This window comes from Brassica oleracea, chromosome C1 (assembly GCF_000695525.1).
Source record: "Brassica oleracea var. oleracea cultivar TO1000 chromosome C1, BOL, whole genome shotgun sequence".
Classification (NCBI taxonomy): Eukaryota; Viridiplantae; Streptophyta; class Magnoliopsida; order Brassicales; family Brassicaceae; genus Brassica; species Brassica oleracea.
The window spans coordinates 26,343,694-26,359,929 of NC_027748.1; the positions used below are offsets into that span (position 1 = coordinate 26,343,694).

At 34.6% G+C, this 16,236-nt stretch overlaps 1 protein-coding gene across 1 annotated transcript; it reads right to left on the reverse strand.

The window, feature by feature from the left end:
* Positions 1-4,478: 4,478 nt before the first annotated feature.
* Positions 4,479-6,737, reverse strand: LOC106323266 (sugar transport protein 4-like). Its single transcript, XM_013761418.1, has 4 exons — positions 6,260-6,737; positions 5,836-6,161; positions 5,275-5,745; positions 4,479-5,191 (listed from the first exon to the last, which is right to left on the reverse strand). The coding sequence occupies exons 1-4, from the start codon at positions 6,390-6,392 to the stop codon at positions 4,730-4,732; spliced, it is 1,392 nt and encodes a 463-aa protein (XP_013616872.1). The 5' UTR covers positions 6,393-6,737; the 3' UTR covers positions 4,479-4,729.
* Between the last annotated feature and the right edge of the window lie 9,499 nt (positions 6,738-16,236).

The following is a 16,236-nucleotide window of genomic DNA, read 5'->3' on the forward strand; positions in this document are numbered from 1 at the left end:
TGGGGAGTTGAACTTCTCTGTGTACCATTTCAAGAGCTCAGACCATGAAAACATATTAAGCTAGGTAAAACCACATATTTTATGTTTCTTATATCCAGTCTGCACTGCATTTCAAATTATTAAAGAAGGAGTGTCATGTATGATTTTTTCTTTTGGCTAGTTGCTAAAATTACTACACATCCTCCACATATCTAGTTTGAACAATTACACTTCTGAGAAATGAACTTTGAGAAAGAATAGTATACCATAAAATTAAGCGCAGAATATTATTCTACCAATTTGAGCTAAAGCCACAATATGTCTCATGGCTGCATATACAATTTTCCAACATAATTGAGCTATTTCTCAAGTAACCAAATTTGTTTAGATATCTTATGTTAGTGGCTAAGGCTAATACAATGTGTTGGTAAGTTTAATAATCCGTAAATCGATCTTAATAAAACCGAACCGAAGTACATATATAAAAACACCCTTAAAATTAACACTTATGTACACATTAAAGCCACTGAATTAATAAATAAACTTAGGGGATGTTAGTGAGAAATGGATTTGTAATGATTATTATACTTTTCAAGTTTCGTGTTATTGGTTTATTGATTTTTACATTCTCATTAAAAGCGAGTGTTATTGGTACGCGCGGTTTGTATTATGTACATTTTGTTTGCTTTTATATTGTTGTATTTATTAATTTTTTTTCTTAATTAGTTGATTTCAAGAGTTTTTTTGTCTCAAATTTATTTGTTGAATCCTTAAAAAAAAAATCATATTCTACATTTTATTTTACTTGAAAATAGTGTTTTTTAATTCATATGCGGATATTATGTACTATATTATTTTAGGTTATTTTTACTTATAAAAGATTTTATTGAATATTAAACAGATTAAAACAATAATAGAGAAAATAGCTCTCCATTGCTGTGTTAGTTTAAAACAATATTTTAGCTTGTTTCTTCATTTTGTTGTGTTAGGTTTTTTTTCTTGACTTTTATATATTTACTCTATTAAAATAGAGTCATTCTTTTTATCTACTGGTTGTCATTTAAATTAGGACTATTTCTAGAGTTTTACAAATAATAGACACCATATAGTTGATTGAACCACATTAATTAAATTAAACCAACACGATTATTATGTGTAAATTAAATTAAAAAATGGTGGTTATCTATGGGATAAGTCTTAGGCTTACTTTTGTTTTTTAGGACAAATTATATGGTTTGATTTTTGGGCTTAGTATTAAGGAGAAAATTCAAAAAAATTGAATAAACTTTCCACCTTAATGAATCAAAAAATCAATTACTATTTTCAGGCCCAAAGGTGTTTAATATTTTTAACAAAACAAAATTATCCATTATTAATCACTTATTTAAATCATGTACTCTAAAATATGTTAATGTATTTTTTATTTTAAGTAACAATCACTCTGTTTTGATAATTTTCAAAGTTAACTTTAAATAATTTATTGTTTTTTCTTAAATAATTTACTGATTTAAAAAAAAACTTAAACGTAAAGCAAAACCAAAAACCAAATCTAAAAACTAAAAACCAAAATCTGAAAACTCGGGTTATTTTTTTTTATTTACAAAATAAACTATTGCAATTTTTTAAAACAAATTTGTCATTTCTTCAGTTTTAAATTATATGTTCGATTATTTGAGATTTGCTTGTTGGTAATATCAGTTCAAACTAACTCAGCAGATCTAAAAACTAAAACCCAAAAGCAAAATTCGAAAATAAAAAATAGAAACTTAAAAACTAAAAACCAAAAATCTAAATCTAAAACCAAATCTAAAAAAAAAAATTGAAACTAAAAATTAATGCAAAACAATCATCACCACAAATTTTGGAATTCTGATTTTGTACCAAAACTTTAAATGAAGACAAAAATTAATTATATAAATTTTTAATCAAAAAAAATTTTGGTCTTGAAAAGCGCAGATCAAAATCTAGTTTTTAATTAATGCTTTACTAACTTTTCCGGTTTTTTATGGCCTCTAATTGTCTGAAGTTAGTGGGAACAGTTTTAAGATGGAAAGGTCATTATAATTGTTTATACTTTTTATTTTATTGTGTTTACGTGTTTCACAGAAAGAAACGTATCAGAAATTTTATTTTTCTGCGTTCATATCATTTGGATGTACATAAAATTTGAGACTTCAAAAATTTCATCCTCCAATTTTTACGTGTTGGTGGTCTAAATTCATTTTATGTATTCATTGTTTTCCAATGAATTCAAAATGGTTAAAACTCACAATTTGTTGTGTATTTTTTAGGAAATTGTATGGCACACACCATAGGAAATATAATACCAAGCTGAGCCACCGAAAACATGATTTATAGATGTTGTGCACTCAAACCAAGCAATCTACAACAATATATTAAAAATTATCAGAAGTACCCATGAATATCATAATAAATTAGTAAAAAAAAGGCAACTCTTGTACCTTCGCATTCTCATGTTTGCATTCTCATGTTTGATGTAGGAGAATAGTTCAGCTATAGTGACTGCCACATGCTTAGTCACAATCTCAGCATTAATCTTCCAAGCAATATCCGAGTTGGAGCCCAACCTGAAAAAATGAGAAAGCCTTAATCATGTCAGTACTGGAGTTGGAAGAAAATATATCTCAAAACATAAATACATACCAGCTAAGATAATCTCTTGTTGGTTGGACATCAGTGTCCATAAAAACCCTTGAAGATGACATAGTAGTCAGAGCAAGGGTTCCTGATGTTTACACATGAATGTATCAGTAATCAGATTCAGAAAACGATAACAAACTCTATATATCACAAAATGATAAAATTAAAGCTGGATATGCTAACCTCCAATCCGTTTTGGATTCAATGTGGTGACTAAAATAGCACTTGGAGTCCTCCCATATGACTTGTACTTCAGGCAGAAATCTACTGCAGCTTTGTCCCATATGTATAGTTTCATCACTGGCCCGCTATAATATTTAAACTCAAATGTTAAGATAAACACATATACAAAATGTCGATATTAATGGGCAAACTTACCCACGTGTCTGCACATGAACCCTCAGATGCCGCTTCTTTGCTATATCAACTCCGTTAAGGATGGGACAGTCCGTCAGAGGCTGCTCATTGACCAACTTCATGTGTCCAAGATAATCTGAAATAGTAAGAGTTGAGTTTGGTAATTATCGAACTTATACTCTTTAAAAATAACAAATGTATGTCTATATAGGTTAAGTTCGGTGAATATCCAAGTTATACAATAATAATAACATCAAAACGTATGTATACTATACTAAAACTTAACCCACAGATTCATGACTAAATAAATTCATCAGTTGTTCACAGACTGAAGACTTAACCTCAAGATTTAAGAGTAAACCCCAACTGTAGCTCAATTGACTCCTACTTGCGAACGACAATTAGATAGAGGACTTACCATAAAGGTCAACCTTGAGGTCACAATTAGCTTCAAACTCCTCGTGGCTACGGAACCTGAACCAGTCTTCCTGAAAAGGAACCGGACTGTCCTAAAGAACCGAGAGGACAAAGTTCAAAGCTAACGAAATGGTGACACTATGATCAGCGACACTGGACTGATCTTTGCTTCTGGACCCGTAAAACTTGTTCAGTAAATAAACAGAACCTGCTTTCAAGTGAGGCATATACGTCTCAACCGTCCTGCTAAGATAAAACCTTGAATAACCGTTTCCTGACAACCAAACAAAATAGAAGATTAAAAGTGTTACTATGACAACCATTATCATGAGATGGAACAACTTGATGCATTCGTTGATTTAATAAAAAGTAATAAAATTTCGAATGGAATCAGTTGCTCTGACCATCATATGAAAGGCTTAAAACGAAACCAAGATCAGATAAAAAACCACATCCTGGCCATTAGCTAGAGTAGGATGATGAGAACGTGCTTATCTACAAAACGGAGAGATCGATGAACCTGTGCTATCTACAAAACAGAAAGCTCTCTATAAAAAAAAACTGCTTGCGAGCTGTAGCTTCTATTGTGACTTGAAGATATACGTTCACTCCAGGAACGAACAAACTTCAGGAATTTACCAAATCAGTTGCCAAAGGTTCGTCAGCGAAATAAGTGAACAGAATTTCCATGGAATTCCCAAGTTCTTTTCAATGATCCAACAAACCTGAGAAAGAATGGATTAATAGAAACTATATGTCACTAAACAACTCAGTTGGCATTATACTTTAGATAAATCAAACCAAAGTTAATAAGATCAAGCATCCAAGTATTCATATGAGGTTGAAATATAAAAGAAAGTACTGTTATTTTTTATGTAGGAGTATGATAAATAGAAATCACTCTATAGAAGTACATCATGCCGAGATGGATTGCAATATGATTTATATATTTCATAGCTCTCTTATCATTAGTCTTCTGATGACTAGTTTCTTGCTTTTGCATTAGAACTCTTTAGTTCTCAAATAAGGATTCACAAAAATATTAAATAAGAATGCAGTAAACATAAGATAAACTGATTTCACTTTTTATACGTATTTTTTGTTTTCTTAACTTTCTTTAGGCCCAACTTACAGTTGCAACAAAGAAAAATTGAACAAGAAGGAAGAATAAACTAAAATCTAAGTCTCTGCATAAAACAGCAGAGCAGCTTTCTTTCAGGAATAACACATTTCATTATTATTTCATCCTCTTAATCAATACCTTTCTCTTTTCAATTTTTCTCTGTGTCTTTTGCCCAAAGAAAATGATATTTCATCATACAGACTTTTGTTGCATCTCAGCAGCGCTAACACCAACAGCTTCATCAGGTATAAACCTTCCCCAGAACCAGTGTGCTTTCCACACTCTGTTCATCTCTTCTATTGGTACATTCTTCGTCTCAGGCAACATCAAGTAGATAAATATCGTCATTATGAAGACAAACACCGCGAAGAAGAAGAATAGTCCGAACTTCATGTGGCAGAGCATAGTCAGGAAGAGCTGAGCTACAAGGAATGTGAAGAACATGTTGACCGCTACGTTTATGGCTTGAGCTGCGGATCGGATCTCTAGTGGAGATATCTCACTAGGTACCAGCCATCCCAACGGTCCCCATGACCAGGCGAAACCGGCTACATAGATACAGATCAGTGCCACGATCAGATTAGCATCTGTTTTCCCTATGTTCCCTGTTCCAACCGTTCCAAATTTGACTCCTATCATGACACCAATAGCAATCTGCAACAAATATGGTGATTTTAAAGATTTGAGTGTTTGACAGGAAACGTAAAATAGGGTTAGGGTTAGGGCTTTTGTGTTACCTGAGAGATAAGCATCTGGATACCTCCCTGGAGGAACAAGACTCTTCTTCCAAACCTATCCACAGTGAAAACAGAGACGAAGGTACACAAGAGCTCGATGATTCCCGTAACCATAGCCGATAAGAGCGAGGCTTTGCTACCGAACCCTAGGGTTTGGAACAGAACAGGCGCATAAAATGTAATGACGTTGATTCCGGTAAGCTGCTGGAAGAAAGGAATGAAGCAAGTTATGATCAATTGTGGTCTGTAACGAGGGAGCAAGATGTTCTTCCACGGGTGTTTCACTTGCTTAGACTCCTCACAAGCTAACCCTAGTGAGATTCTCCATCCGATGTTGCCTTTCAGCTGTGCAGTGAAGTAGTTGATGATGGTTGCAACAACGATACCGAATATAATCGCTACTTGAAACCCATTGTTGAACGCTCCTCTTAGATTCGGAGGAGCCATTTCCGAGAGATAAACCGGAACAGACTGAAACCAAAAAACAAAACCGATTAGTACTACAAACCACACTGGGTTGCTTCTTTGTCAAGTTACACAAGAAAACGTTTTAAAACTTACTTGGTTGGCGAATCCGACACCGACACCGAAACCGAGTAGAATACGACCGATGAGAAGCATGGCAATGTTTTGGGCAAAGCCATTGAAAGCAGAGCCGACGAAGAAGGTGAAACCACCAAGGAACATGGACCATTTCCTTCCGAAAACTCTCGTTATAGTGGAGGCGAACAAGGAAGAGACCAAAGCCGCCAAATAGAGAGATGAAGTGAAGAGAGTGAGGAGCTGACTATCGAAACGACAGTACTCGTTCTGGTGTGCGCTCTTCATCTTCCTGTGCACGTCAGGGAAAAACTCTTCCAAGAAGGGCTCCATTTGGGTTACCCCTCCTACAAGCAATACAAAAAAAACCCTATAATTACTGACCGATGATATTATCAGTAAAAACAAAAAAGAGCAAGAGTTGTTGAATCTGAGAAAAAAAAACCTGAGATCCCGAGATCGTATCCGAAGATGAGACCACCAAAGGCACCGATGAAACATGTTACGAACACTTTCGGTGTCAGTTTGTAATTATAATTACGAACTCCCGGCGTTTGACTGACGAACCCTCCGGCCATTTCTCCGCTTTGACAAAAGAGCGTTTTGATTTTGCTTAAATCGACGTAGTGCTGACTTCTCTGTTTAAGACAAGAGGAACAAACGGAGCCGATCTTGTTCTTCGTTGTCCTCTTCTTCTTGGTGTTTGTATTATGTATCTCTCAGACAACTGGTGGTAGATCTGATTATAAAAAGAGCATTCGAGTAAGGAAAGAAAAGATTTGATTTTTTGAAAATGGAGAAGGATAGTTGAAATTTATAGGATTGAAATTTAACTGTCGGCTGACTTTGTGGTCGGAAGAAAGAACAGCTGTTCTTCTTCTTCTACCACTTGCCTATTCCTCTGGATCTTATCTACTTCCACAAATCTCGACCCGCACAACTGCGCATGTTTTTGTTTTCATTTATTTTTATATAAATATTTCGTTGAAAGATTCCGTATCTAACGTGGACACTTAAAAGAACATGAGTGGATGAATATAATTGTCGACGTGGACAGGCTAAGAGGGGTTTATTAAGCCCTTTTAGTATAGTATAGATGCCACCAATCATTCGATAGAAAATAAACAACAAAAACAATTCCCTTATTTTTAATATTTACGTTAGTATATTTATTTTGTATTTTAGAGTGCAACAGAAAAATAGATTGACAGGTTATGTTCTTGAATGATTGGAGATGAAAACATATTCAGTTATATCATAGGATTTTGGAACGCCTTGCTAACCATCACATTACGGAGAGCTTATAGAATTAAAAAAAGAGTGTTTTACCTCATCAAACCCATTTTTTTTTCTTTCCAAATTCTTGTATCAGTATTTTATATTTATCGATTTATTTATGCAAATGCTTTACAATTAACCAGTTCGCCCTATAATAGAGTTTGCGTTCATACAATCTTAATTATGTAAATTTTTTTTTGTATTATTACTAATGAAATCTGAATATTTGGTGAAGTTTATTTTGTCATAAAATAGGAACTGAAGCATTCACAATGATAGAAATCGATCTTTCCATTAGACAATTATCGTTTATGGTTTAATAATTTTTTCAATATTCAGCCAATTGTTTCTTTTGTTGATCAGGTGCTCATCATTCTAACAATCAAACTGGAAACATATGCAGTTATATCATGGGATTTTGGAATGCTATGTAAACCATCGCACTACAGAGCGTTTATAGAACTAAGGAAAGATTGTCTAGCCTCTGCAAACTCATTTTGTGACAATGGTTAATTTTATATTGAAAGAAGATGACAAAACCATTAGACAATTGTTCTCAAATAGACCAATCTCAAGAGATTATTTTATTATGATGACAACCTATGATTATTTTATTAAAGATATGTCATAAGAGGAATGGGTTAGAACCTATGAATTAAGATGAGTTTGGCGGTAACTCTACCTAAATGACGGGAGATCCCAATAAGGTTCAAGGAGACAAATAAATTCACTTATGATTAACCAGACATGTTTACAACCAAAATAAACAAAATAGAAAATCTAGTTATATGAAAGAACGAAGGTGTGCCATTGTTATTGTCTAGGTTTACATTAAAGCATGGGTGGTTCAAGACATCATGTTTACTACATGGCCGAGTAAATCTGATAGCTATTAATAATGACTGGTACAAGGCTGAAAATTGCTACCAACTCATCATGTAGTGGATTTTTTCGCTTGTATTCTCTAAAGTCCTTTGGTCGAGTCTTGTCTAGGAATTCAAGTATGTCAAGTCGTCTAGTGTATATAGTCATTTGTATTCTTCTAGGTATTGTTGGAACTCGTTTTGAATAAATGGTATTAGACCATTCTTGGTAAGTTTCCAGACTAAAACGTTCATCAGAATAACCGAATGTTTGACCCTATTAAGTAGTGTAAACCACATGTCAAAATCAAATTTATTTTGAATGAGAAATAGAGGTACAAAGTGAGTGACTTCCAAAACTTATAAAGTTATAAATTTGACAAATATGTATGTTTAGATATTTGGATTTGAATTTGGATTTAAATTTATTAGTTAGACATTATGTCTGAGAATTTATTTTAAATCATATTCATGGTTATCTTTTATATTTGTTTAAATATAAAAATGTGAACCTATTACAAAATATATTATTAAATCTAGTTCTAACAAAAAATAGTAATAATGATACTTTGGTTGAAAGTTATATAGTCATAGTCAATGGAAATAAAATTTCATTATGATAATTAATATGTAACTTAAATCCTCCATAATCACATCTTACGTTTTTTTTTTCGGTTTTGAAAGAAGAAATCATAACATATCTTTTCGTATCAAATGTATGAATAGTGTCCTCATTTTCTTCTTTCTATATAAATTCCCTCAAGCACTTGATAGAAAAGAAACAACAAAATCAATAGTTATGTTAGTATTTTTATTTTATGTCTCAGAGCATAACAAAAAAATAGGTTTGACAAGTTATGTTCTTCAGTGATGGGAGGCGGAAGCATACGCAGTTGTATTATGAAATCTTAGAACGTTATGCAAACCGTCACACTACGGGGTGTTTACAGAGCTAAAGAAAAAGTGTCTCGCCTCTGCAAACCGGGTTTTTTCTTGCCAAATTCTTGTATCGGTATTTTATATTTATTGATTTATTTATGCAAATGCTTTACAATTATACAGTTCGCCCTATTGTAGAATTTGCGTTTCTACGAGATGTTACACAGTTTTGGATATTATATTGATTTTCTTGATGAGGATAGTTGTCGATGTTCTCATTTTTTCATACTTTAGAACCACATGTCTATCTTTGTATTTGCCTCACATATTGGGATATTTTAGTAAGACTTTTTCTTGGGTTCACCCCTTAAGGTGAACCTTCACCAACCAATAGAAAATTGTCATTTTAGATCTAGTATCTTTTAATTAAGGAAACAAAATAACTTGCCAAATTATATTATGCTTTTAAAATAAAAAATAAAAAAATTAAATAAATAAAAATAACAATAGTTCTAAAAAAATATTATTTAAAAAAACATTTATTTTTAAGATTTAGAATTTAGTGTTTAAGATTTATAATTTAGAATTTATCCAAATGTTTAGTGTTTTTCCAAGGGTTTAGGGTTTACCTAAGGGTTTAGGGTTTACCCAAGGGTTTAGGGTTTACCCAAGGGTTTAAGGTGTTTCCAAGGGTTTAGGTTTTAGGATTAGAGTTTACGGTTTAGTGTTTTGTTGACAACATGTTTAGGGTTTTTCCAAGGGTTTAGGGGTTTACCCAAGGATTTAGGGTTTACCCAAGGATTTAGGGTTTAGGATTTGAGTTTAGGGTTTAGTATTAGAGTTTAGGGTTTAGTGTTTTGTTGACAACATTTTTTTTTTTTTGAATTCGTTTTTTATATATTATTTTTATTTATTTTTAAATTTTATTTTGAAAAAATAATATAATTTGCCAAGTTATTTGGTTTCCTTAATTAAAAGATACTAGATTTAAAATGATAATTTTCTATTGGTTGGTGAATTTTTAGGGGGTGAACCTAAAAATTCACCCTAGAGGATGAATCCAAGAATAACTCTTTTAGTAATGAACAAAACTTAGGTTCACCCCATAGGGTGAATTTTTAAATTCACCTCTCATTCTAGAACCAATCAAATTGCCACGTAGATAATTAATTAAAAAATATTAAATTTATTTTAAAATAACTAAAAAAAATAATGCTAATTTTAACAACGCTGACACCGCCATCTAAACCGTAAACCCGAAATCTTTATACCCTAAACCTAAATCTTAGACTTAAAACCCAAACCGTAAACCCTAAACCTAAACCCAAACCCTAAACCTAGATGCTATAAGGTTTGGGTTTAGGGTCTAAGATTTGGGTTTATGGTTTGGGTTTAGGGTTTATGGTTTAGGGTTTATTGTTTGGGTTTAGGGTATACAATTTGAGTTTAGGGTATATAATTTGGGTTTAGGGTATAGGATTTGGGTATAGGGTTTAGGGTTTAGGGTTTGAGTTTAGGATTTAAGGTTTAGGGTTTAGAATTTAAAATTTAGGGTTTACGGTTTAGGTAACGGCGTCATCGGCATTAAAATTGACATTATTCTGTTTTTTTAGTTATTTTTAAATAAGTTTAATATTTTTTAATTAATTATCTACATGGCAATTTGATTGGTCATAGAAAGAGAGGTGAATTTAAAGGTTCACCCTAAGGGGTGAACCTAAATCTTGTTCTTTAGTAATAGGATGGAACGGGGACGACTCAAAAACATTTTGGAAACATTTCAAGCATTGAGTGGATTAGTCATGCCTTTTGTGTCTACATAGGTTATCTGGATTTCGGATTATCCGAGTTAGGGTGTTTTAGAAAATTTAGGAACCAATACTTTTGTACCGGATCTCTATTTTTCTAAGAAATCTATAACAAAACCAAATTACTTTTGTTTGAGATTTGGTTAAGGTTTAGACCCATAAAAATCTTAAAAATCGCGAAATAGATCGAGAGACAAATTGTTAAGTCTCTCTTAATATCACTGACAATAACCAACACATATCCAATCACTCCAAAATAAAAATATAGAGATAAACTGAGACGGAGAAAAATTTAAACAAAATAACGTACACTACAAGAAAATATAAGTTTTACGGCGGCGGTATTCCTCGTGAGTTCGTCGTAAAAGAGGGTTTACGAGGAATTAGCGAGGAAATACGTTTCGTCGTTACTCGTTCGTCGTAACGCATATTTCCTCGCCAATTCGTCGTAACTTAGCGAGGAAAAGGTTTCGTCGTAAAGACGAAGTAATATATTTCATCGTAAAGACTACATAAATATTCCTCGTAAATACCTCGAAAGCATTTCCTCGTAAACTACACATATTTATCTCGAAAGTAATTCCTCGTAAAGTACACGTAAATACGTCAAAAATAATACCTCGTAAAGTACTCGTTAATTCTTCCTCGTTATTTCCTCGTACACTTTCCACGCAAATAAGTCGTAAAATAGCTACGAATTCACTTCATTTTATTATTTTACAAAATTTAAAAATATAATTAAAAAATAATTAAAATTATTTAATTTATTAATAAAATTAAAATTTAAAAACAAAATCAATACGAAAATATTTTATATATAAATAAGTTTTGAATTTATAAATACAACAAACCGGAAAAAAAAAGAATTAAGAGTCGTTCATCGCCAGATAGAATTCATCACTCCGCCTCTCTACATCCGCCTCGGCATGTGTGTCGGATGATGACTCGCCTAGAATGGGATTTTGTCGTCGCATGTTCCTCAACAAGGATTCCCATTCCGGATTTGTGGCCGCTATAACGTCCAAGAAGCCTTTGACTCCACCCATACGAGCTGTGAATGCAGATCGCGTCGAGTCCAACTCGTTACGCAGCTGAGCGGACTCTCTATGCAGCTGAGTGACTTCATCTTCCTGTGTCTGACCATAAGACGGTGTCGCTCTCGGAACATCGTTGACAGAACCAATCTCCAACGTTCGTCCCTTTTTCTTAGGGACAACCTTAAAAACAAAAAATAAATATTTTTAGTAAAAATTTAAAGTTAAATTAAATGAATAATAAAAAAATTAAAATTTTTAAAATTTACCTCCTCGTAAATCTTATCCACCTCAAGTGTGGATAAGGTGACGGGTAATCCGTCGGTGGACTGCTGGGCCAGCTGGGTCTGGCGGTCGTAACCTGAGCAACCAAGTCGTTGAAGATTTGCTCGGATTTGCCATCTAAAAATTGGTCCGCCTTATTCTTGTGGGTCCTCTTGTAAAGTTGCCTAAGAGACGGGACAACTCCCGTCTCTTTGGCCTAAAAAACATTTAAGAAAGTTAATTAATACAAATTATTTATATATATATATATTAAAAAATTAATTAAATAAAATATTTAATTACCATTTCCAAACGGACACCGGCGTGGGGTTTTTGGCCCGTAGAGTGAAGCATCGGCCCGTGGCCGTGGTCATCTACCGTGTTACGGGAGACAGAGCAAGACTGGACGATTCTAATGGACTCAGGATCCCGCCAATAACGGATGAGGCCATCCCACACATCCATGGTGAGCTCAGCGGGTTTGCCACGCTCATACCCCTTCACGATCTAGTCACCCTTCCAGTTAGAGGCCGTGTTCAACAAGCGAACTTTCGCCTTCGCGTAAAACGCTTTCCTCACCCTCTCATTGACCCCCATGGACCAATGATATTTTTGTTGTAAAAAAAATTTAAATTAATAATTAGTTTAAAATATATATATATATATAAATCATGAAAAATTAAAGTATATATAATTAATGAAGTAACTTACAGCGTAAATTTTGAACCACGTCTTTCTGACGTAGATCAGCGTCTTTTTCCAGTTTGGATGTGGCATGGAGATGTAACCTTTTATCGTGTCGGTTACGTCTGATGCAAGACATCCGTCAACCCCAAACCTGAAAAAAAACAAATTTAAAGTATAAATTATTTATCAATGTTATAAAAGAATTTTAAAAGAATAAAAAAAATAATTAATGTAACATACCACAAAGTTCCGTCCGGTCGGTCGGGGTCTATCACTGGTAAACCTTCTTTGCCTGACTGACTGAGAATATACCACAAAGTTTCCTCCGGTCGGTCGGGGTTTATGACTGGTAAACCTTCTCTGCCTGGCTGAGTGAGAATTTCCTCGACAGTGTACTGCGAGTAAGGAGCACTCGGAGGCGCCATCAAATCGGGATGAATCTCGGCGGGCGTCGGAGGAGCCATCGGAGGAGGCACAGGAGGAACCGATGGTGCACCAGAAGGAGGCTGAGTCTCTGGGACAGTCTCCGGACCCGAAGAACCGGGAGCTGAAGAAGAACCGGGAGCTGAAGAAGAACCGGGAGCTGAAGAAGACGACGAGTCTAAACGATTACCAGGCTCACCGAACATCTGTCTGTAATGGGGAGTAAGTCTGTTCTTTCGAATCGTTAGGAAAAAAAATTTAATTTTAAAAATTAACATGAACAGTAATTAACAAATTCTATAAATAACAAATTCTATAAATCTAGCTAAATTCCCTACATTAACTACCTAATCAACACTAATTAACATAAAATCAGTAAACCTATCTAAATTCCCTACACTAACCACCTAATCTACCCTAAACTAATCAAATTATAGAGGAAATATAGAGAGAACGTACCATAGCTACGAAAGAGAGAGGAAGTGGAGAGGAAATGGGAGAGGGAGCTCGCGTGTTTATATAAGAAATTAGTTATCGTCGTAATTTCTTCGTAACTTTACGAGGAACAAGCGAGGCCTGCGTTATTTTTTACGAGGAATTAGCGAGGACCGCGTTTTGTTTCCTCGTAACTTCCTCGTTGTGTAACGAGGGATTAGCGAGGCCCGCGTTTTCATTTACGACGTCTTTACGACGAATTGTGCTTACGTGGAATTAACGAGGAATTAGCGAGGCCCGCGTTTTCTACAAATATACACCAGTTTACTTCTCAAATCAAAGATAAACTCTACAAATCAGAGATAATTACTCACCAGTTTCCTTCTCAAATTAGAAAGATTTAAAAAAAAAAGAAGGGGAGAAAGATACGGGAACACATGTGGGCGGAGACAAGCTAGACTTACGTAGGTCTCGCGTTGTTTCTTCCCTCCTATGATTCCGATATCTTTCTTCTCTTTCTTTTTTTTTTCTTCTATTTTATAGGTCGCTCATGTACGAGGAATTCGCATGGCCCGCGTTTTCCTCTTACGAGGTCTTTACGACGAATTGTGCTTACGTGGAATTAACGAGGAATTAGCAAGGCCCGCATTCTTTTCGTCGTTATTTCCTCGTTATCTTACGAGGAAATTACGAGGAATATGTTTAAATCCCTAAAATCCGAAACCCCAAACCCCATCTTCCTTATCTTCTACTTCATATATTCCAAACCCTATCATCCCTTTAACCTAACCTCAGTCTATTCTTTCCATTCCAAACCCCAAATTCTAAAACCACAATTTCAATCTCAATCTCTTATTTCTAATACAAACTCCCATTACCTTACACAAAGTCAAACTTTATAAATAGTTTTTCATGGTTAAATCCATCAAATCACATGCATTAAGTCTGAAAATCAATCTTATTAAAAACAAATACATCAATCGGATACATCGACATTCTCGTCATCACTAGAAACATCATCATTTTCATTAAACTCGTCTTCAACAGCTTCGTCTATAGCATCGTCGGTAAGATCTTCATACTCATGATTATGCAGATCAATGAGAAAGATGTCATCAATTTCTTGTTCAGGTTCCTCGACTTCATTTATCTGTTCTTCTTGCAATGGTAGTTCTTCTCCACTGATGATTCGTCCTCGAGGTGTAATTTTAATCATGGCTAACCAATTTATCCCCGATTCTCTCATCCGAGGGTATGGAAGGAAGCTAACTTTGTCTGCTTGTGAAGCTAAGATGAAAGGATCGAATTTGTTGTACTTCGAAAAATAAAGAAAACGTAGAAATTAATTTATTTTCCTAGCTCATGTATGGCAAAAAAAGAATTTGTTGTACCTTCATCCACCATTGACATCAACTACACCAAATTTGTTAAACCGAACACCTCTGTTGACGACGGGGTCGAACCATTCACATTTGAAGAGGACGTATTTCAGCTTCAATATCCCTGGGAATCCGACTTCAATAATCTCCGTCAAGATCCCGTAGAAATCTGTTTCCCCTTTCACACATATTCCATAGTTACTGGTCGCCCGCTGTCTACCATACTCATATGTGTGCAAGGTATAGCCTAGTGTGAAATACATTTGTGATGTGGTGACCTTTACAAGTGGAGATTGAATCACTTTGTGTAACCACTTAGGATAATCTGCATCGTCGTCATAATCAACCTGCGAAAATAAAGAGAACGCTGAAATACAGATCATGTATGAAAAAAGAGTTTGATCGACCCGAAAAAATTAAGAGCTCGAGTTAATACCTGATTCTTCAACCACTTAATAAAGTGTTGATATTTCCTTTTGTCTACGTCACTTGTGGATATACCTGGGAATGTTTCTTCGACTTGAGAAACAAATAGGCTATAAAATCATAATTTATATTAATTAATCTTTGGGAATTATACAATTTATATACTTATAGGTGTTTAGAGGTGTCTATATATGTTACCTTTCAAAATAACGCATCAATAGATCCTCGCAATTAAGTAGAATATAGGTGTGTGCACTATGAGCGTCTTCTTCACTCGACCACCAAACCTCTTTTAATTTCCCACCGAGTCGCCCAATCTGGCTAAAGATGTCTGGAACACCAACAACTGCATATGTTGGCGCGACACCACCATCATCATATCTTCTTGGAGCTCTATTCCGGGTACGTACTTTTGACGCAAAGTAGTACGATGTGAAGTGAGAAGTTTCTTCCGTCAAACTTGCAGCAATTATAGAACCTTCAACTTTTGCGAGGTTCTTTGCTTTTCCCTTCAAATATTTCATGGCTCGCTCATACTGATAATTCCATCCGTAATGTACAGGTCCACGAAGCAATGCCTCATATGGGAGGTGGACAGCTAGATGCTCCATGACGTCAAAAAATCCCGGAGAAAATATCTTCTCCAAGTTGCACAATAAGATGAGAATGTTCTGCTGAAGCTGTTCCACGACTTCTTCTTTAAGAGTGCGTGTGCTCAGATCCCTGAAAAATGCTTCAATGCCTTGTATATTCCCAAAATAATTAAACACATTATATTAGTCATATATTATTGCAAACTAAACCATTATAAAATTACTGCGTTATAATATACTACCTGCAAGTGCTTCATGTACGTTTGTTGGAAGTAGCTCCGCAAATGCAAAGGGAAGTAGTCGTTGCATAAAGACATGACAATCATGACTCTTCATCCTGGAGAACTTTTGAC

Bases quoted from the DNA above. Each gene is read 5' to 3' on its own strand.
- LOC106323266 (XM_013761418.1), bottom strand. From the start codon at position 6,392: ATGGCCGGAGGGTTCGTCAGTCAAACGCCGGGAGTTCGTAATTATAAT. The intron at 6,162-6,259 runs GTTTTTTTTTCT...TATTGCTTGTAG, and splicing joins ATACGATCTCGGGATCTCAG to GAGGGGTAACCCAAATGGAG. The intron at 5,192-5,274 runs GTAACACAAAAG...TATTTGTTGCAG, and splicing joins TCCAGATGCTTATCTCTCAG to ATTGCTATTGGTGTCATGAT.